General features: G+C 40.0%; 1 protein-coding gene across 11 annotated transcripts in view; it reads left to right on the plus strand.

The window, feature by feature from the left end:
- Nucleotides 1–21,652, plus strand: part of HDAC9 (histone deacetylase 9) — a 546,236-nt gene that overhangs the window by 411,472 nt on the left and 113,112 nt on the right. For all 11 annotated transcript variants that reach the window (XM_073003276.2, XM_078377172.1, XM_078377173.1 and 8 more), the window contains one exon: nt 4,818–4,925. In XM_073003276.2, coding sequence (XP_072859377.2) covers nt 4,818–4,925 — 108 coding nt within the window. The remainder of the gene's footprint in view (nt 1–4,817; nt 4,926–21,652) is intronic.

Consider the following 21,652-nt stretch of genomic DNA (forward strand, 5'->3'; position numbering starts at 1 on the left):
CCCGAGAACCCAATTTAAAGTTTTAGTGTTTTAGGGGCTGTTTCCATAAATAGTACTCTGCACCCTTTGTATGCTTGTATGTATTTATTATGCCAATAAAGGTATTTATTATTATTATTATTATTATTATTATTATTATTATTATTATTATTATTATTATTATTATTATTATTATTATTATTATTATTATTATTATTATTATTATTATTATTATTATTATTATTATTATTATTATTATTATTTTATAGCTTTTCTTTAAAAAGTCTAACACTCTTAGGTTGCTTTGCAATGCCTTGCACTATTAAGATAAGTCCCCCACTTCTGCACACATACATACCTTTTTTTCAGACAAAATGGAGCGTTTTATTTATTTATTTATTTATTTATTTATTTATTTATTTATTTATTTATTTATTTATTTATATCCCGCCTATCTGGCCTAATAGACCACTCTAGGCAGCTTCCAGTATAGTATAAACGATAAAATAAAGCAAAATTTTTTTGCATAAATCATACTATAACATACACAATACAAGGATAGAGTAGAGAACAAATAAAAGAAGAATAAACAGAAAAATCAGGTATTAGCTGGAGGGAAGGCCTGCATGTATAGCCATGTTTTAAATTGACTTTTAAAAGTGCCCAGCGAGGGAGCCGCGCGAATCTCAGGAGGGAGATTGTTCCAGAGGCGAGGAGCCACCACTGAGAAGGCCCGATTTCATGTCTTTTCCCTCCGGGCCTCTCTCGGCGTCAGGCTCCTCAGCCTCACCTCCTGGCTCGCGCGGGTGATCCGGGTAGACCTTGGTGGGAGTAGGTGTTCCGTCAATTATCGAGGTCCTAAACCGTGAGCATTAAAACTTTAAAGTTAATGCGGAAACGAATGGGCAGCCAGTGCAGCATGGCCAGCGTGGGAGAAATATGCTGTAATTTTCTCACTCCACTGAGGAGTCTGGCCGATGTGTTCTGCACCATTTGAAGTTTCCGCATCAGACTTAAAGGCAGCCCCACGTAGAGCATGTTACAGTGGTCTAATCTTGAGATTACGAGCGCGTGCACCAAGGTAGTAAGTGCCCCCATGTCAAGATAGGGCTGCAAGTGGACAATCCGCCATAGGTGGGAAAAGGTGGTGCGGACTACCGACGCCACCTGTGTTTCCATGGTGAACGTCAGGTCCAGATGTACCCCCAGACTCCAGACCCCACTCTTCGCGGCCAGGGTCACCCCCCCAAATGTGAGTCACCCAAGCTGCCAGCCACAGGGCCACCCACCCTCAGAACTTCCATCTTGTCCGGATTTAGTCTCAACCCATTTCCCTGTATCCATTGCAGTACGGCCTCCAGGCAGTGCTGAAGGGACAGGATGGCATCACCTGCAGTTGGTGAAAAGGAGATTAGAGCTGGGTGTCATCAGCATATTGATGACACAATGCTCCACATCCCCTGATGACCCCACCCAGCAGCCTCATATAGATGTTAAACAGCATCGGGGAGATAATCGACCCCTGTGGAACCCCACAATTGAGACTCTACGGGGCCGACATCCTCTCCCCAAGCTGCACTCTCTGGGGGCGGTCCTCCAAGAAGGAACGGAGCCAGGCAAGCGCCAGCCCACCAATTCCCAACTCAGAGAGCCTCCCCAGGAGGATCCCGTGGTCGACGGTATCGAAGGCCACCAAGATGTCGAGGAGGACCAACAGAGACATTTTGCCCCTGTCAGCTTCCCTCAACAGGTCATCATACAGGGCGACCAATGCCGTCTCTGTACCGTGTCGCGGCCTGAAGCCTGACTGAAACGGATCCAGGGCGTCTGTTTCATCCAAGTGGGCCTGAAGCTGGTCGGCCACCACCCTCTCAACCACTTTGCTCATGAAAGAAACATTGGCGACGGGCCTATAATTGCCAATTTCGTCCGCCGTCAAATTACGTTTCTTTCTTATGGGCCTAATGAGTGTCTCCTTGAGGGCAGATGGAAACCTGCCCTCAAGGAAAGACCCATTTATTATTGCTGTGGCCCATTCTGTTGTTATCAGCCTCGCTGCTTTGATTAGCCAGGCTGGGCAAGGGTCAAGGGAGGAGGTGGTGGCCTTGTCCACAGCGTCAGGCATCACCGACTGAAAAGAATCGAAAGTTACTGGGCAAGACAGAGCGCTGGACATCTCTGCTCGACTCACTGTATTTAAAAAAGGAGAGAAAAAATTATGCAAGAATTGCAATATGTTTTGGCTCATATAAAGAGTGCAGTAAGAATCTGGAAAAGTCTGAGTGTTAACTGCAGTAAGCCAAAATGAAAGAAAATATGGATGGATCTACAAAACAGGAAGAAGGTGCAAATAAAAGACACTGTGGAACCCATATGCATCTAGATATTATAGATGCAATTACAGGTGTCACTTCTGTCCCTGGAACATCGTTTCCACATACGGCCATTTTTAGAAACATCAGCATTGTTTACAGTTGATGGATCTTGCACACACTTCGATAAAAATTGTGTCAGTCTAGAGTGTGTGAAACATTCCTACATAACTCCAGAGATTGTTATTTGAGTGCTTGAAAGAGATGAATGAAAATAGACCAGGGAAACATAAGAAGCAAAATGTGGTATTTTACACAAGGTAGCATGACCTAGCAAAATATTTTTCCAAATGGAAGGATGATGACAGCTGTAGATCTTACCTTTACAAGTAAGGTAACAGGTATTGACTCATGCTTTGTTTACCCCAATACAAGTCAACATTAGTCCTGTTGTATTTTAAGCCAGTGCAGTTGCCATAGAATGCAATCCTGGGCATGTCTACTCAGATGTAAAACCCATTTATTTCATCTGGAACTTACTCACAGGTACATTTCACAGAAGAACAGATTTAATGACAAGATATGAAGGCAATAGTGTTATTCCCTAATTTAATTATCTGTAAGTAGCATATATTAATATGAATTATGAATTACAGTGGTGCCTCACTTAATGATTACCTGGTTAAATGACAAAACCACCTGACGATGAGGTTTTTGTGATCGCTTTTGTGATTGCAAAACAATGTTCTAATAAGGAAAAATTCGCTTCACGATGATCGGTCCCCTGCTTCGGGAACCGATTTTTTGCTAGACGATGATTTTAAAACAGCTGATCGGCAGCTCTAAAATGGCCACCCGCTGTGCAAAATGGCTCCCTGCTGTGCTTTAGGACGGATTCCTCACTTTACAGGCACCGGAAAATGGCCACCCTATGGAGGATCTTCGCAAAACAAGCAGGTATTTAGCCCATTGGAACATATTGAACGGATTTCAATGCATTTCAATGGGTTTTTTAAAATTAACTTGATCATTTTACTTAACAGTGATTTCAACGGAATGGATTATCGTCGTCAAGTGAGGCACCACTGTACTGTATATAATGACATCACTAACATATAGACAATATTGCATGTATTATCCTGGCTGGGGAGCCGAGGGCCAGCAGTCCAATTCCAGACAATGGCTTCTAGGAGAAGAGCAAGCCTTAGGCAAGCCACATAACCAGAGCAAGAAGGGAATGGAGAACTACTTTTGAATACTCTACACTTAGAAAACCCTGGAAATGGTTGGCATATGTTGGCATCAACTTGAAAGCACCTAATAACTATTATTTTAAAACAACAGACTGTTTTTTGCAACTTAACCTCTAGCAGGCTTTATTTGCTTTAGACATATGTAGTGAATGCATCTTCATACATGGTTCCTCGTACCGACAAAAACTTGTTATTCCTTCAGATACCACAAAACTTTTTTTCCCTACAACAAGTTAACACAGCGGCATTGCTTCCTTGTTATATATATAAGACAATGTTGTTGGTCTAATGCACACACCAGAGTTATCTGCATTATAACATCACTAGGTCCAAAACTAATACTTACAAGAAGATTGACTGAGAAAGATGATCATTCGTACTCACAAACAGTTCAGGGGTGCAGTCTAAAGGGGTTCTGCTCTTTAGCTCCGGTGAGAGAAATGCTTAGCCCAGAGCAAGATAATCGCCCTGTGACCCTTCCCCTTCTCTTTGCAAAAGTGTCCCCTTCCACTGCCTGAAGGACACATCTGCCACCTGGTTTAGCTGGTGGTGGGAGTGAGGAGAGAACATTTACTTCAGAGGCACAGACTCTGTGGACACTTGAACCTCCTTGGGCTTTCTCTTCCTGTGCTCTGATGCTAACTTGCTGAACCTCTTCTGATTCTTCCTTGTAGTGGTTAAAAATACCTCTTATTTTAGGAATATGGTGCAGAAATGCCATGTTAAGCATTTCAAACCTATAAAAGGACCTTCGACAAATTAAATATTTTTTTCCAGAGGTGTTTGCCACAGCTGAATTCATTTTAGTGTAGCCTTTTTATAAGCGTATGAATTTCACCGGGGCTTTTGTTCCGGCCTTTGCAAAACCGGTTCCTTTCTTAGAAGTAAGACTATGGAGAATATATCTTGTGCCTATTGCTGTGGCTGCCTGGTGTGTCTAACGGGCACATAACGAGGCCAGCTCTGGCGTATGTAATACTGTTTGTAATGGGAAATCTAAACAGGGAATGGCAGTGAGGCATGACAGGAATGTGTTTCCATTGGAGAAGTCAGTTCAGAGAAAAAGTATAAGCAAAGCCATGTCCAGAAGGCCTGTTCAGCTGGCCAAGACGGAAGACTAATGTTATTGTACATTGGCTGTCACCGTGCCAGCCCTCCCTCACTGATTTGTTTTCTCTTATACTTTCTCTTTCTTCCCCTCTCCCTCCCTCTTTCTCTCTTTCTTTCTCCGCTCCCCCCACCCCCTATGCCCCTCTGCTAACTGTTTGCTCAGGTGGACAGTGACACCATTTGGAACGAGTTGCATTCGTCCGGTGCTGCACGCATGGCTGTTGGCTGTGTCATCGAATTGGCTTCCAAAGTGGCCTCAGGAGAGCTAAAGGTGAGGTCTGGGTTGCATTGTGTGTGGGAAAACTTGGGGCAGCCGGGGTGGGGGGAAGAAAGAATAGCTGAAAGTGATGTTGTTGTTTTGGGGTTGAAAGGAGTGAAGTGGACAAAAGGGAATGGAGAAGATGGCGGGTCAGTAAGGTGCGGTAATCTAAATAGCCTTACTCAGTAGTCAGGAGATTGTTTTATTCCTCCAAGCCTTCCAATTCACCAGAGACAGTTTGGCTGCCAGTATACTATGGTATTATTGCAATTATTTTACCACAGCATCCATTACAGAACTATTTGTCCAAGTCAAAATGACTCAGAGGATGTACAGATCTGGCATGCTATTCCAAAATTTTCCTTCTGCTATCTTTTTTAAAGGGGTTTTAACTGAGTTGTGAGCACAGCCTCAAGATGCCACCCAGTGTGAAGAAAAAGTAAATAGCAGACCTGTGGACTTTGAAGAAAGTCTTGTTGATTAGAAGGGCAAGGATACAGAGTATGCTTTTCCATCAAACAATCTCAAACTCAGATCACTTTTTCCCCAGCCACACCACACACACACCCCGGGTCCATTTTCATACATCCGTTCTCCATGTTCTGAAAAGAATGAGGCACAAAACCCAAATTATCCCCAGTCTAAACAATTTATGAGACCTGCATACTTGACAGACATTGGCATTTTATTTGATATTTTAACAACCTGGTTTTAAAGGTAGACCCGTGTACAGCCTGAATGCTCCAATAGCCTAATAAACATTCTTGGAAGTAACACATTGTCAATAAAGTTGTTTTATAAATAAATGCTTTAAGGTCAAGCAAGGAAGGATTTCTTAAAGTAACTACAATCTAAGTTCATAGTTCACATTTCATAAGCAAGTGTGTATTCTGCCATAATCTAACTTGGAATAGAATTGTACATTCTGTTACATTCTGACAATTTAATTTTTATTCTCATTTTCCTCTTGCAAAATTAAATTCTTTAATTCCAAAGTCTTGGTCCATATATATTTCTGTCTTATCAACAAGGTCTTTATACACATTGTAAATTTTGGCAAATGAGAATGAAATTGTTATAGGGTCAAATATTCTGTAAGCTAGTTGGTGGAAATGCCCCCCCCCCCAGCTTCATTCCCTAAGGATATCTGTCTGGCACTGCTTGCCAAGAGTGGGTGGGTCAAAAGGCATCAGAGGGTGGAGCTTTTCAGGATTTGGAAGAATTGTGTTTTTCAGACTATAATTCCTAGAATACCCCAACCAGCCAGATGTAGATAAAAGAGAGCTAGAAAAAAAAAAACAGAGGGTTTCTGTTTTCAGCAGCAGACCCATATTGGCTACTACAATATCAAGTTTCAGCTTTAGGTTCAGACTTAGGATTCTTCTTCAGTCAAACATATTTGTATATTTGATGTAATTCAGCTTTTCCAAAGCTGGTGCCCTCCTGATGTATTAACAGTCCCCATCCCCTAGACATCAAGGCCAATTAGATCCTGGTTTATGAGGAGGATGTTGTTGTTCAACATATAACAATGGATGTTGTTGTTCAACATATAACAAGACATGCAACCAGAACTCCCTGCATTCCTACAGCCACTTCTATGTTTTCAGTAGCTTGCATCAAGAGATGAACTAGTTTAACTATTGGTGAAACACGGTAACTGGCTGTTGTATAGAAACTTGAGATTCATTTATATTTTTCAATAACCAAATATCATGTCTGTCTCCCTCCCTATTGCCTGCCGGTCTGACTCTTACCTACCATCGGTGCTAATTTTCATACCTTTCAGATTAATGCTACATATTTTTAAACAGGATATTCCATGAACCTTTATTTAGTTATTATTTCTTTAGATAACCTCCTTTTCAATTTGACACTAGTTTCTTGAAGAGTTTCTCCAGCTTAAAAACAAACAGTTAAAACACAACATGAAATCAAACTTGAAAAGAGATGGGATACCAAAAGTGGTAAACAATAGAGATTGATTGATTCATTCATTCACGCACTCAATGACTCATTTTTATATTGCCTGATTAGTGTGAGGCACTACTCTGAACAGTTGACAACAATAAAGCAAATACACTCATAAAGAGTAAAGGAGCAATAATAATAATAAAATAAGAACAGCAGAATGAATAAAACAGCATAAACAACACACTAAGGGCAGCAGGAATTATCACACAGTAGGGCAGATTTGATAGATTTGTTAGAGGTTGATGTAAAAGTTTCTTTAAAGAGCATTGCTTTAAGCAACCACTTAAAGGGTACAAAGGGAAGGAGCCAGGCAGAGCTCAATCAGAAGTCCATTCCAGAGGGCTGGTTCCAGCACTGAGAAGGCACAATTTCTGATGGATAAGATGAGAAGAGTTGTAAAAAGCATAAAAGCAGAAGTAAACATTCAATCACCATCAAGTCAAAAACATGGGTAAATAAATATTTTTGGCTTGGCATTTAAAGTAAGAAAGGATTTACACAAGATTATGGGGGTTCCATACCTGAGCTTGTACCATAGGAAAGGAATTTTTTCTTGTAGCTGACTGACTAAACTCCACAGGTGGATGACATAAGGGCCTCTGAGAAAGATCTTGACTATGTGGTTTGTATGACTCAGGGTGGTGCGAACAATTACTACTCAGACTTATAAAGCTACTTAAAAATTCCTGAGATTTGTTCCACATGGCTAAGCCTCTCAACAATCTTACTGATATTTTTGTTAGTAATTAGCACAGTGTGGAAAAGTAATCTTTTGGTACTGCAGTTCTCAATAAAGGGACTACTTTTTCCCATGATAGTGGCAGGATTCTGGGAACTGTAGTCTGAAAAAGTAACCTTTTCAAAGTACTATTTTATAGGAAACCCTCTTGAAGACATTGCCTTACGGGCCTGAAGGCACTCACATGTATTTTCCTTATTTTCTGTTTAAAAGGTACTATAATGGAGAAGATGAATCTGTTGCATGTTCTTATCTTTAATCGGTGTACGTTTTTCTGATACAACAGAATTTAAAAGCCAGGCTAGATAAGAATAATCAGATGTGTTTTATGTGCAGTTGACACAACCAGGATTTACTGGGAGACCTTTAGTGCTTATCTCCCTGGATTTATGGTGAATTTCACCTTGTGGATTTACTCTTCACTGTTTATCTCTGTGTAATGAAGAGCTTTAAAAACAAAGTTGTCAATCAATCTCCTTTTTTTCCCAGTGGCCACTGAAGTAGCTGGAATAAAGCAACAAGAACAACACAGTGGGGTACCCCCCCACACCCATATTTATTTGCAGTTTATTTTAAGAAGAAGATTTAGAATACTCTAAGTGGAATGTTTGTCTGGAACTCAATCCTGTAGATCAAGGTCAGACACAAAGGTTTAAAGTGCAACATGAAAAAAAAGGCTACAGTTTGAGCATACTGCCTGGTTAAAGTCCTGTGGGACTTAAGAGCATCAGTCACTCTTTATTGGTCTTCAGAGGAACCAAGCAAAGATGGGAAATGATAGCCGAATGATGATAACATTTCTATTCCTAAAGAATGCATTCTTTTTTTTTATCACTCTCTACTAGTTGTCAGCTCACAATCACTCATGCAGACTCATCCCCTTAGACCTAATGGCTCCTTTCAAAGGATACAGGAAAGTCACCTCTTTACCATTCCTAATGCCTTGAGAGTATGGAAAACACAGGATAGGAATTAGAGAGTGATTAGTTTATGTCCCTTGCATTCCTGATGCATCTCCCATCATCCCTCTCATTTACCCAGATTTGGCAAGTTGCTTAATCTGCAGGCAAGGTTCCATAGCACACTATTCAATCAAAAACATTCTTTTTATCAGTTTTTCATGTTAGACTGCCTGAATTGGCCTATATATACATTGGCTAAAGTCCAGTAGTAAATCACAACTGAAGTAGACCCATTAAGTCAATAGAACCTACACAAGAGTTGACTCACTAGATCCTCCCCCCCCTTTTTTTTTTTAAATGACCACCTCTAGTTGTGGTTTACTACTGGATTTCAGTCATTTTGTCTTTGTGATTTTTGTTGACTGGTCAATTACAGTAAAAAAGTATGCTAGAATACCTGATTTCACCCCCTGTTTTCTACATGTTTGTCTTCTGCTATATTTCTGCTCACTATCAGTTTCTGCTGTAATACAAAAATTTATTGTTTCCAACCCTGGTGCAAATAGTGTGAGCCAATCTGAAGGCTGATAGAGTTACAGTTATTAGTGTGATGCCTCCTTTTATTCTTCGGAGCCACCATGATATTATGCAAGGTGATCATTTAGCTGTTTGAAGATGAAGGGCTTCTAAGGGGAAAAAAAAGAGGTGGCAACGTTAATTCAATTCATGGTTGAATAGAAAAGAATTCAACCTGCCATGTTTATGATGACAAAAATCAGAGTTATAACCCTGGATGCAGATTTTTAAAGTTTTGATTTCTCAAATATTCATTTTTAGGACTTCTTTCTTTTTCTTGTTTCATTCTGTTCCTTCTACTTCCCAATATAGGGACTGAATGTGCCCTACAAAATGATTTTTTAAAAATGTTTTTTCTATCTTAAATATTTTATTTATGTATTTATCTTAAATATTTCATTCATTCACTCATTCATTCATTCAATTTATATACCACACATCTAGCAAAATATCTCGGCAGGGTGCAACAAATTAAATATACATTATATAATAATACAAACAACAAACTATCCTGGACATAAATTATAACCCAAAATAGGCATTGAAACAATTTGCGGAACACACTGCAATACTACATTATTCCTCTCCTTCTTTCAATGTCCCAACTATTTGAGGAAATTCTCCCCACAGACTTCACTGAATACTTCCATTTTTAAGAGCTTTCTGAATATGTGGTGGGAGAGTGCCTGTTGTAATTCCTGCGGGGAAATTTCAATGAAGAAATCAGTAAATATTGGGACATTCTTATTAAAAATGAAGGAAATGCTCAGCCTGCCTCTAGTTTCTAAAATAGAATAACACTGTTGAGTTATAGAGGCATAGGCTAGCTAAGCTTCCTGCATAAAGACTATTTTCTGAGACGGTAAAATGCTGGCCTGCTGCTGCTTTTGCTACTACAAATACAAAAAAAAAAAAAAAAAAAAAAAAAAAAGATTATTAAATTCCTTCATCTTTTTTTTTCCAACAGACAACAAATACTGCATGTCAATGTTTTCCTAAGGTTTTTTACCCTCAGTATTTATTTATTTATTTATTTATTTATTTATTTATTTATTTATTTATTCATTCATTCATTCATTCATTCATTCATTCATTCATTCATTCATTCATTCATTCATTCATTCATTTATTTAACTTATATGCCGCCCACACTACCCAAAGGTCTCTGGGTGGCTTACAACATTTTAAATACAAAAAAGGGCAAAATAATTGAAATGCAATTACAAATATATACTCTAAAAATTGCCATCGGACCCGCAGCTGATATTATTTCAATTAAAAGCCTTCTGGAACAGGAAAGTTTTGACCTGGCGCCGAAATGTCATCAGCGTCGGTGCCATACGAATCTCAGTCGGGAAGGCATTCCATAGTCTGGGGGCAGCTGCTGAAAAGGCCCTTTCTCTACAAGCCCTCCCTCTTATCTCCTTAGGGACGGCTCTTTCAAAAGGGCCCCCTGGCTAGATCTTAACTGCCTGGTAGGTTCATATGGAAGGAGGCGGTCCTTCAGGTATTGACTCAAATATGATCAGGCAGCTTGTTTTCATCTTGTTTTAGGTTGACTAGCTTGCTCAGAGCCAGTTAATGAGTTTTTTGGCTGTATACAAAAGGAAGTCAATGTTTCCTTATGAGTGTGGATGTTTCCTGTATAGGCCTCCATCTACAGAGCTGAGGTAGACACCAGTGCCCAGGAGATGAATGACAGGAAGGAGATAGAATTTCATTGGAATTAAGATTCTAGGCTAAAATATCCATTATGCACCTCCCAATACCTCTTCAGAGAAAAATGGCCCTTTGCCATAGAAATCTATGTAGTTTTATTTCTTGAGAAGTAAAATGCGTAAGAAGACATACGTTTTAAAATGTGAATCATGAAGAAAGCATGTAATTGAAAAATATGCAACAACATGCTTCAGTCAATGAGAGAAACCTTCAGAAAATAAATAAATTAGGGAAAAACAACATGGGACGTAAAACCTGATATGAATTAAGGATGGGACATGGAGTGGAGGTAAAATTTGTAAAACACATTGGAATTGGGATAGAAAGTTTTTCATATACCTGCTGAATATGTGAAACATGAATGTTTGCTGTGATACTAGTCTAACAATGCCAAAGAGCTTCGCTCTGTGATTCATGGTGGGAATCCTGTTGCGTACGTTACATCCATGCAACTATGATGATATCATCAGTTGCAACTGTGCTATGGCCATTTCAGGAGAATTATAAGCTCCCTATACCCCTCGTTCCCAGACTGCAGAGATCCCTAGAGTTTCTCTCTTCATCCTGGGGAACCTTTGGGAGCTAGGAAAAAAAATCAATTGGCCACCACTGATGACGTCATCACAGATGTGCAATCATAACATATACAACAGTATTCTAGTCAATGTGACTTTAAGAGGCTAAAATGTCCCAACCTTGTACACAACTTATATGTTGAACTGCTTTCCATTGTATAGTGTTGTGAATTTGCTTATTTTGTTCTCTCAGGTGAAAATTTCCCCCCAAAAAACTCTCTTCCAGCAAAAAATTAACGGAACTACTTTTTTGTGCAGAACGTTTTGCACATGTGAAAGGAAAACTTTGCCACAAAAAGCTCTATATTTTATGAACAATACAAAGGATTTTTAAAAATACAAAATATAAAGGGAGGACTTTGTATAAGAAATTGAGGTTTTTTTTTCTCCCTAATGCTCCTGTTGCTGAAAAACTTGCCAGTCTTTTCATTCCCTCCTGGAATGAAAAATCCCACAGTGGCTGATCATTTTTTGATGTGTTTTAAGACACCTCCCTCCATTTTTTAACTGGATGAGAAAAGTTTGAGTATTCATCACATTGTTAACACAGTGTATATTCAAATAGGAAGTCTGTGGCATAATGCAATATTGTGAACCTCTAGGCCATTTTTAATTACTGAGTTCCCAGTCCGGGTATGCCAGAGTCCACACAATAACCTGGAAATAAGAAATTTAACAAAACAAAACAGTCTCCTGAATCCCTCCTTCCCATCTGATGTCAGTCTCTGAAGACTTTCACTCAGAACACAACTGACCAAAAATAAGTGACCCGAAAGGCGGACAAATTTGATGGAAACACTGGATCTGCAGCTATAATAAACATCACTTCATTCCATTTGGAATCCCTTATGAACCATTTGGTCTTTTTATTGCTCCTGGCTAATGGACAAAGTACCAGCTGTGAAACTGTAAAACAATACAGCCTACTTGAATCTCACTTGAAGGAGAGATAGTAAATTATTCTCTTTTGCATGGAAAATGTCACCTCTACCTGTGAAATGTGAATATTTCATCCCTGAATGTAAAAATAACCAAAACTGATTTTTCCACACTGTCATTAGGTAGCTACAGTGAGCGGAATCTTGGCCCAAAACACAAGATTGTGGTTGAAATCAACCTACAAATCCTATGAGTCCAACCCACCCAGCTGTTTTTGCAGTCCCCAGACATGTCTCATGGTCTCTAGAACCTCTGCCTCATCCTCCAAAATATTTTTTTAAAGCAAAACAATGAGAATAGTTGTTCTCAGGAGCCTCCACAAGCAGCATCTAAAGATCCAACTACCTTCCATTATCTGGCTTAATATCCCCTACCTTTGCATTTTGGAGGTTGGTGTGGTCAGTGGCCTCCGAGACTTGGCCTCTCGCTAAATTTTAGCAGGGCCCTAGATTACTTCCATTTAAAGATATAATAAAGTCGGAGATGTATAATGGTGCTGCTCCATCTCCATGATGTTCTCACCCTATCTGATGTGGCATCTGTTAAACTTTCTTCATCCTATTTCTAGTAGGTTTTAGTGCTACTTGAACCCAGCTCCTTCTGACCTGTGATCACCATGGAGCCATTCAGAACCTTACAATGGCCTTTGTTTTCTATGTGTGGAATTGAAGTTTGGCAGATCAGTGATTGTGCTTCAGAGTTTGGGTGTGCATATATATTTTACTTATCAGCTTCACTGAGTACCATGAAATCTGAAGAGTCATTAAGAAAGTCTACAAATAGAAGTATTTGTTTATATTTGAACTGCATCTTTACTGCTGTCTACAAGATTACAACAGTTGACTTGAGACAAACAGTTTAAACATGGGTGAAGATGCAGATGGTGTGAAAATATGCAGTGGTCAAAGCTTGAAAAGATTTAATAGTTTCTGATGGATGATTAGATGACAAGTTCAGCAAAAGGACGTTAGAGTTTTGCAACATGGTCAGAATTTTCAGGGCAGTATCTTGAACTCATCATCATGATCATGTACTGTCATCCTGTGCCAACTAATAGATAGCTTTCTATACTTTTTCAATAGTTAGGTCTGTTAAGGTCATTCTCTGAGAAGCGAGAAATGTCATAGATGTTCCTTGTTCATGTGGAAAGTGGTATTGTTAGTGCAAATGAGAACACATGTAGTACATTTTTGCTTGCAAAGAAGATAATATTTCATGAAACCCGAGATCCTTTTTGCTTAACTTCTTTTTGGCAGAAACAAAGTCTTATCTTTCTTTTAAGCCAAAAAGGAGGGAAACTAAAATAGAAGGAACTTAGTGGGAGGAGAAGGTTCAAACCTGTGCAACCCAGGTGTGATGGTTCCAGACAGGATCAGGGTCACATGTGTTTGCTTGAATGTAAAAATGTAAAATGTAAAAAAGGTAATTTTGATCCTATACCACTCACCATGTATTTAATAAAGCATGTAATGCAATCGCACTTTTAGGGGTAGAAGGTGCAAAAAAATGACAAAATAAAGTAGCTTCCTGCTCCGGGTTATGTAAGTGTGTATGTATTGCTCCCTCCTCATCAGTTCTTCTCTATAGACAGGAAAAGTGTATTAGGAATGTGCTGGTTGTTTTAATATTTATTTATTATTTATTTAAAATATGTTTACCTTTCCTTTCTCTGTAAAAGGACCCAAGGTGGCTTACATCAGCAAATATAAAATATAAAAGCTAACAACAATGAGTATATAAATACACAAAACATAAGCAACACCAAAACACAGTCAAAGCAGTAAGGTACAACAATCTGTTTTAAAAACTCCACTCAGGCAGACAGTCACTCAGAGAAAGCTTGCTTGAAGAGAAAGGTCTTTGCCTGCTTGCAGAAGGACACTAAAGATGGGGCCAGCCTGGCCTCTTGTAGGAAGGAGTTCCAAAGTCTGGGAGCAACAAGAGAGAAGGCCCTCTCCCAAATGCACCTGTAAAAGTGATGGGACCAAGAGAAAGGTCTCTCCTGATGCTCTTAACACTCAAGCAGGCCCATAAAGGGAGAGGAGGTCCTTGAGATAGGTCGGGCCCAAGCCATTAGGGCTTTATAGGTCAGAACCAACACCTTGAATTTGCACCAGATGAGAATTAGCACCAGATGAGAAAGCCTGAGGGGTGAGACTGCTTCAGCTGGCAGACGCTAAGGGAGGAAACAAGTGCCTGTGAGGTGCTGAAGGGCAGAGTAGTTCATGCTATAAACTGTCTGCCCTGAACTCCCCTTTTATTTTCAGACAGGAGGGAGGATGTTATCCCATTACAATATTGGAATGAGATCCAACTGCCACTAACTTTCTGGGAATTTGTCTTTGCAGCCAAATGTCTTGAGCCTGCCCTGATAAAGTTCCGGATTCCCTCTCCCTCTCCATATTTTTCAGTGCTTCCATATTTGTATTTCAGGGAAAATAGCCATAGCTATTTGAAAGCTGTTTGAAATTCTAGGTTCCGTGTCCAGTATGAGGTGTGGGGAAAAGAGGAGGAGATAATAGCAATTATGATCTGGAGTCCATGTTCCTGAAAGATTCTAGATTCGGATTTTTCTTTCTTTAATTGTTACTTTTTTTCTCTGTAGCAGTTCTCCAGAATTTGGAAGAGCTTCATTTGGGTTGGGGTTGGGGTTGGGGTGAGGAACATAGCTCTCCACTGGCCTTGATAAGGTGAACAACTCTGGGAGTTGTAGTCCAAAAGGGCAACTTTCCTGTTTCTCCCTACTGCTACCGAGTGGAAATGGGTGCCTGCATTTCTGTGAGGTTTGACTGTTCCTTCGTTTTGCATCCTAACCTTCTGTTGACTGAAACTCTGTCATTTTAGAAGATCTGAAGAGGCAAGATTTAAGTTTAAAATATCTGTAAAGAGTTTTTCTATAAATTCCAAAAAGGCATTATAAAATCTGTCTGTGCGGAAGCAGGCTGCTCTGGGGGTGGGGGGTGGGAGGGAGAAAAATCAGCCCCAGAATGATAACTTCTGACATTATCTTGAACATCAGTTTGCACTGAACCAAAACAAGTACAAACCCCTTCCAACCACTCCTCAGTGGAGAGCATGGAATTGCCTTTTTGGTAGACAGGGATCAGTTCACTGAATTAAAATAGTTTGTAATGAATATCCTTGGAAAGTACAGACTTTACTAGGATGGTTCTCTTTGATACGTCAGGGCTGATCAATCTCATTTTTCCCCTCTTGTATGTTGCCGTGACACTGCTGACTGCTTGTTAATTCAGGCTAACGTAGATAAAACACAATATTGCTATTTCAAATCAGTTTATATGCTTGATGTTACCCAAGGCCTATGCCATAAAAGTCAGATATAGAAAAGTCCCAAAATATCCATCAATCATAAAGGCTTTCAGGATAGGGATCCTGAAGGAACTCTTTCCATAAGTTTCACTGAGAACATTAGCTCTCAGACTTGAGGAGTGAAGACTACTTGGGAATAGCTTTGAGTTACAACTTTATTTACTTCCGAGCATGCCCTGAAGTTAATTAAGTCAAACTTCACCCTTTCAATATGACCAAGCCTACTGCTGTGAAAAGTTAAGGTCATCTCTTTTTAGTTCTAGTCATCTTGGGCAAGTGGCCTCAACCAGATTTCCACCCTCTGGATCACTTTTACATTGGTCTTTGCTCTATCTATTTCCCCCCGTCATAAAATTCTGCTCTAATTCAGTTCTAAAGTGAACCCTTGATATTATAATCCTAAGCATGTCTTCTCAGAAGTGCTTTCCTTTCCTATTCTTAATAGGACTTCACTAGATGAAAACGAGAGATGAGGTCCCAAAATGCCAAAAACAAACAAACAACAGCAACAAAAAACAAACAAACAAACAAAAACAAAACACAACACTCAAGTGTGTAGTACTGATGAACAGGGAAAAAATGGTTTCTTTTGAGGACCTTCTATGTGGCTATTATAAAAAGTCTGCAGAAATCCCTTAAAAGTATTGTTTAAAAAACTGTCTCTGGGTGTGTATGTAAAGAAACAAGGGGGGCACAATCATAGAAGAGTTTAAAAAGAGTGGTTTTACTTTCTGGATTCCTGGAATTCTGTGAATGTATCAGCACAATTGCATAATAAAAGCTATGTTTTGAAGTATTCTTACATTACAAGAATTATAATTAGAAAAAACATAATTAATAACTCTCTTTGTTTTTGCAGTGATCTTATCAGAAACTCAACAAGCATGGCCAGTAGGAAGACCTAGTCTTAAGAGCTAGTGTTAAAACTAACTTTTCGATATTCTGTAAAATATTGTGCTGTTATGTACTTTCTTGCCTACATTTTAAACTTTATTTCGAAAGAAAATAAGATCCCATGGGAAAAATAGCAATTAGAATTAAAGCTTATTCTCCTGGTCAACAGAGAGACAAGAAACCATAAATTTTCCAGTTCCCTCAATCTTATCTGTAGGTTGAGAGATAAGGCCTGCAAGATTCTGTGACTCACTTTGGTCTGTCAGTCTGTAATGCATGTGTCATAAACCCTGTGAGATTTACCCAAGAATTTCTGTGGTAATTCTGAAAATGCTGAACTTGAGCATTAGCTGGTTGTTTTTTATTATGTAATAATATTTTTTTTCCAACTGCCGTTAGAATAATTCAGTTAATGATTTTGCTTCTCTGAATAGAATAGTTTCTTGAAGGTGAATTGGGAATTTTTAGAGCATTTTCCCCATATCCTATAAAATGCACAATCTGAATTGCTGCAATCTCATTATAGTCCCACTCATATGTTAGTCTTAGCATAGTAAAGAGGTTTAGGTCCAGAATTCACCTGCTGTTGAGAAGAAGGCTGCTTGCATCTGTAAAGGCTTCTGATTTCATTGAAGGAATTTGGGCCCTTATCACTTCCACCCCTAATTAAAGGGCTGTGCGCGCGCACACACACACACACATGGGGGGGGATATAGATGACCAAAAGCTCATTTCTGCTACTAGAACACCTCAAATGGATTTCCCTTCAGAGGAAGCTCCCACTGGCTGAAAGGAAAACTTGGACCCAACCTAATTGTATCCTGTGCTTTTTTTGCCCTATGGAAATTTTAAAAAAATTAAGATCAAGGTGGTGAAAAACACCAGAATTAACATAATCTAAGAATACCAACGACAACAGTCAGCAAGAGCATGTGAAACAGAAGAATCAAACACCATGGAATAACCCACTTAACAGCACAAAATAATCAACAATCAAAAGCCATAAGAAAGGCTGTTTTATTGCCACACTATAGAAAGGAATGTTAGCTGTGATGAGAAAAGTTTGGGAATAGTAGTGGCTACACTGAAAAGGCCCTGTTGCTCATGGTTAGTTGATCAGGGCATGTAGTAGAGAATAGACAATCAATGGAGGTCATTAGGACAACTAGGTCCCAATTAAAAAAAACATCCTAAGGATTGAGTTACATTCCCATTTAGGTGCTTAGGTGGTTACCATTTAAGAAAGGAAACAGCCTAGCACAATAGACAGAATGATGAGCATACATACAGGATGCTAAGATTAAAATCCAGGATTCTGATCCAGATTCTACATTCAAATCAAGAATCACTGATCTGGCTGAAGTGTTTAGCTTGCATGTTGACTAAAGCTTCAGAGAAGATCCTTGCTGATCTTTGAATACACAGAATATTCCCCCCCCCCCTTACATTTCAGTAGTTACCCTTGGGCAGGAAAATTGTCTCATGTGGGCGTTATATTTCCTTCACAATCTAAAATGCTGCTTGTGTTTTTTGTTGTGAATTTTTGTACTCCGCATATTAAAACAGTGGGAATGAATTATATAACTTGTCAAAATTACTGGCTAAAATCTAGTCCTGTGAAATCAGAGACAAATGTGTGGTTGTCTGGATGTTGCTGAGCTCCTCTAAATCCTTCAGCATTGACTCTGATGTTCCTATGATTATTGGCTTCAGCTCCGCTCTCAGCAACAGACACAGGTAACATCAAGGGAATGTATGACAGTATCAAGTAGGCTTTAGGTCCAATACAGAAGAAATTTGCTCCTTTGAAGACCACAACATCCGTGATCATCCAGGACTGAACACAGCAGATGGAACGCTGGGTGCAGCACTACTCTGAGCTATATTCTAGAGAGATTGTAGTAACTGAAGAGGCATTAAATAACATTTGAGTGCCTGCCTGTCTTGGAAGAGTTGGACACCAAGCCAACTTGAGCAGAAATAAAAGTGGCCTTCGATTCCCTTGCCTCTGGCAAGGCACCTAGGAAGGATAACATCCCTGATGAAGTGCTGAAGTGCTGTAAAGAGACCATCAGGACATGAAGGATGCAAACATTGTCATATTGTACAAAAACAAAGGTGACGGGGCAACTGCAATAACTACCGTGGCATCTCTCTTTTCAGTGTTGTAGGGAAGCTGCTTGCCCATGTTGTGCTGAAGAGACTCCAGGTGCTTGTAGACAGAGCCTATCCAGAATCACAGTGTGGATTTCGAGCTAATAGATCCACAATTGACATTGTATTTTCCCTCAGACAGCTGTAGGAGAAATGTAGGGAACAATTACAGCCGCTCTTTGTGGCCTTCATAGAGCTTACAAAGGCCTTTGATTTGGTTAGCAAGGGTGGACTTTTTAAAATATTTCTCAAGAGTGGATGTCCACCTTGACTCCTTAACGTCATCGGGACCTTTCATGAGGAAATGAAGGGCACTGTAGTTTTTGATGGCTCAACATCAGATCCCTTTGACATCTGAAGTGGAGTGAAACAGGGCTGTGTCCTTGCGCCGACTCTTTCGGGGATCTTTTTTGCTGTCATGCTGAAGCACGCCTTTGGAACTGCAACAGAAGGTGTCTATCTCCGGACTAGATCAGATGGAAAGCTCTTTAATCTCTCTAGATTGAGAGCAAAGACCAAAGTCCAGCTGAAATGCATGCGGGACTTCCTCTTTGCCAATGATGCAGCTGTTCTTGCCCATTCTGCTGAAGACCTCCAACAACTCATGAAGCGTTTTAGTAAGGCCTACCAAGATTTTGGATTAACAATCAGCCTGAAGAAAACACAAGTCATGGGGCAGGGTGTGGACTCAATTCCCTATATTACCATCTCAACACAAGAATTGGAGGTTGTTCATGATTTCATGTACCGTGGCTCAGTGATCTCTGATACTCTTTCTCTCTAGATGTCAAGCTGGATAAATGCATTGACAAAGCAGCTACCATGTTCTCTAGACTCACAAAGAGAGTATGGCTTAAGAAGAAGCTGACGGCATTGTGGCGTTCTCCCTTATTATGTTAAATAGTCATGCATTATTCATGTTGTAGGCTAATGTTGTTGAGAGGTGGAGCCGAGAGAGAGGTAAAAAGGGTGGGGCTTGAGAGTGATCAGTCAGTGAGAGTGGAAAGTCAGAGTCAGAGTGGGAGAGAGTGTGGAGTCAGGAGAGGCAGAGAGATATTTGGGAGATCTGAGATGCGATTAGTCAGAAGAGTGAATAGTAACTGTAAGATCAAATAGAAGATTGTTATTGATGATTGATAAACCTGAAGAAGATACGTATGAATAATTATCAAAACATCTGTAATCAATAAACCTGTTTTATTTTAAAAGACAGTGATGAATGGACCTTCATCTTTCTTTAGAAAAGTATGTTGATTAGTGATGAACTGGTGGCAGCGTGTGAAGAGGAGTTAGGTTTGCCTTCATGTGCTCAGTGGTTGGAAGATAACCAGGGGTAACTAAGGGGCAAGCGCCACAGACATATACCAAGATCCAGGTCTATAGAGCCTGTGTCCTGAGTACACTCCTGTACTGCAGTGAGTCCTGGACCCTTTGTACACGGCAGGAGAGGAAGTTGAAGAAGTTCCATATGTGATGTCTCCAATGTATTTTTGGTATCACCTTGCAGGAGAAAGTTCCAAAAAGAGTAGTCTTAGAACAAGCTGGAATTATTAGCATGTATACATTACTGAAACAGCAACGTCTACGTTGGCTTGGGCATGTCATGAGAATGGCCGATGGTCGGATTCCAAAAGATCTCCTGTATGGAGATTTAGTGCAGGGAAAGTGCCCCAGAGGGAGACCACAGGTGTGATACAAGGATCTGAAGGCCTTAGGAATGGATCTCAGCAGATGGGAAACTTTGACATCTGAGTGTTCAGCCAGGAGGCAGGCAGTGCAGCATGGCCTCTCCCAATTTGAAGAGACACTTGTTCAGCAGGCTGAGGTGAAGAGTTAGTCCCAAACCCAGCAAAACCAGGGAGCTGGACACGGGACAGATTGCATTTGTCTTCAGTGTGGAAGAGATTGTCACTCTTATATTGGCCTTCTCAGCCACACTAGACGCTGTTCCAAGACCTCTATTCAGAGCATGTTACCATAGTCTCTCGAGACTGATGGATGCCTACCCCCTCAAAAAAAGACTCTGGTAGGTAGGGCTATTGGAATAAGTCACATGGCAATATCTGGCGAGTCTCCCATACTCTGTTCTAAATGTGCTACTCAGCTGTACCCCAGATCTTATGATGTGCTATAGTTGCTTTTGATATCTCAAGATGGAAAAAAAGACAACTGAATTTCTTTTAATTGCAAATGGCATTAAATACCCCACAAAATTAGCATTAAACATAATAAAGTATCTTTTGAAGCTTAATTGATTTTTTTTTAAACATTCACTTCTGAATAATGCTTTTCTCTCTTTTCTGCCTCTGTAGCTCAGTAAATTAGGCACCTGGCTGTGGAGCCAGAGTATGGGAGTTTGATTCTCCATTGTGCATCTTGAGACAAGAGCTAATCTATATATCCTTGAGCAAGCTGCACAGCCCCAGAGCATCCTAGAAGGAAGAAATGATAAACCAGTCCTGAGTGCACTATACCTAGGAAGCCCTGGAGTTATGGGTCACCAGAACTCAGAATTTACTTGACAACACACTTATTATATATCAGTAGCAGAGCAACAGGGATCTTGTGGATAAAAGTCAGGACATTTAAAAGAAACCAGCAAGATCATGACACTATCCCAACTCTAGCATATTATCAAAGTATTGATGTTGATTATATAATGCCAACATTATCAAGGCAAACATACCAAAATAATCAGATTCCCCTGCCTTAAATCCACCTGGATTCAGTTGTTCTTTGGAATGATCATGGCCAGAAACATTTTTCTGGCTAAAGTGATGTCTGTATTCGCGAAGGCTTTCACGGCTGGGATCTAATGGTTGTTGTGGGTTTTTCGGGCTCTTTGGCCATGTTCTGAAGGTGGTTCTTCCTAACGTTTCACCAGTCTCTGTGGCCGGCATCTTCGGAGGACAGCACTCTGAACACGGCCTTCAGAAC

The sequence above is a fragment of the Pogona vitticeps genome, chromosome 6 (genome assembly GCF_051106095.1).
Source record: "Pogona vitticeps strain Pit_001003342236 chromosome 6, PviZW2.1, whole genome shotgun sequence".
NCBI classification, from domain to species: Eukaryota; Metazoa; Chordata; class Lepidosauria; order Squamata; family Agamidae; genus Pogona; species Pogona vitticeps.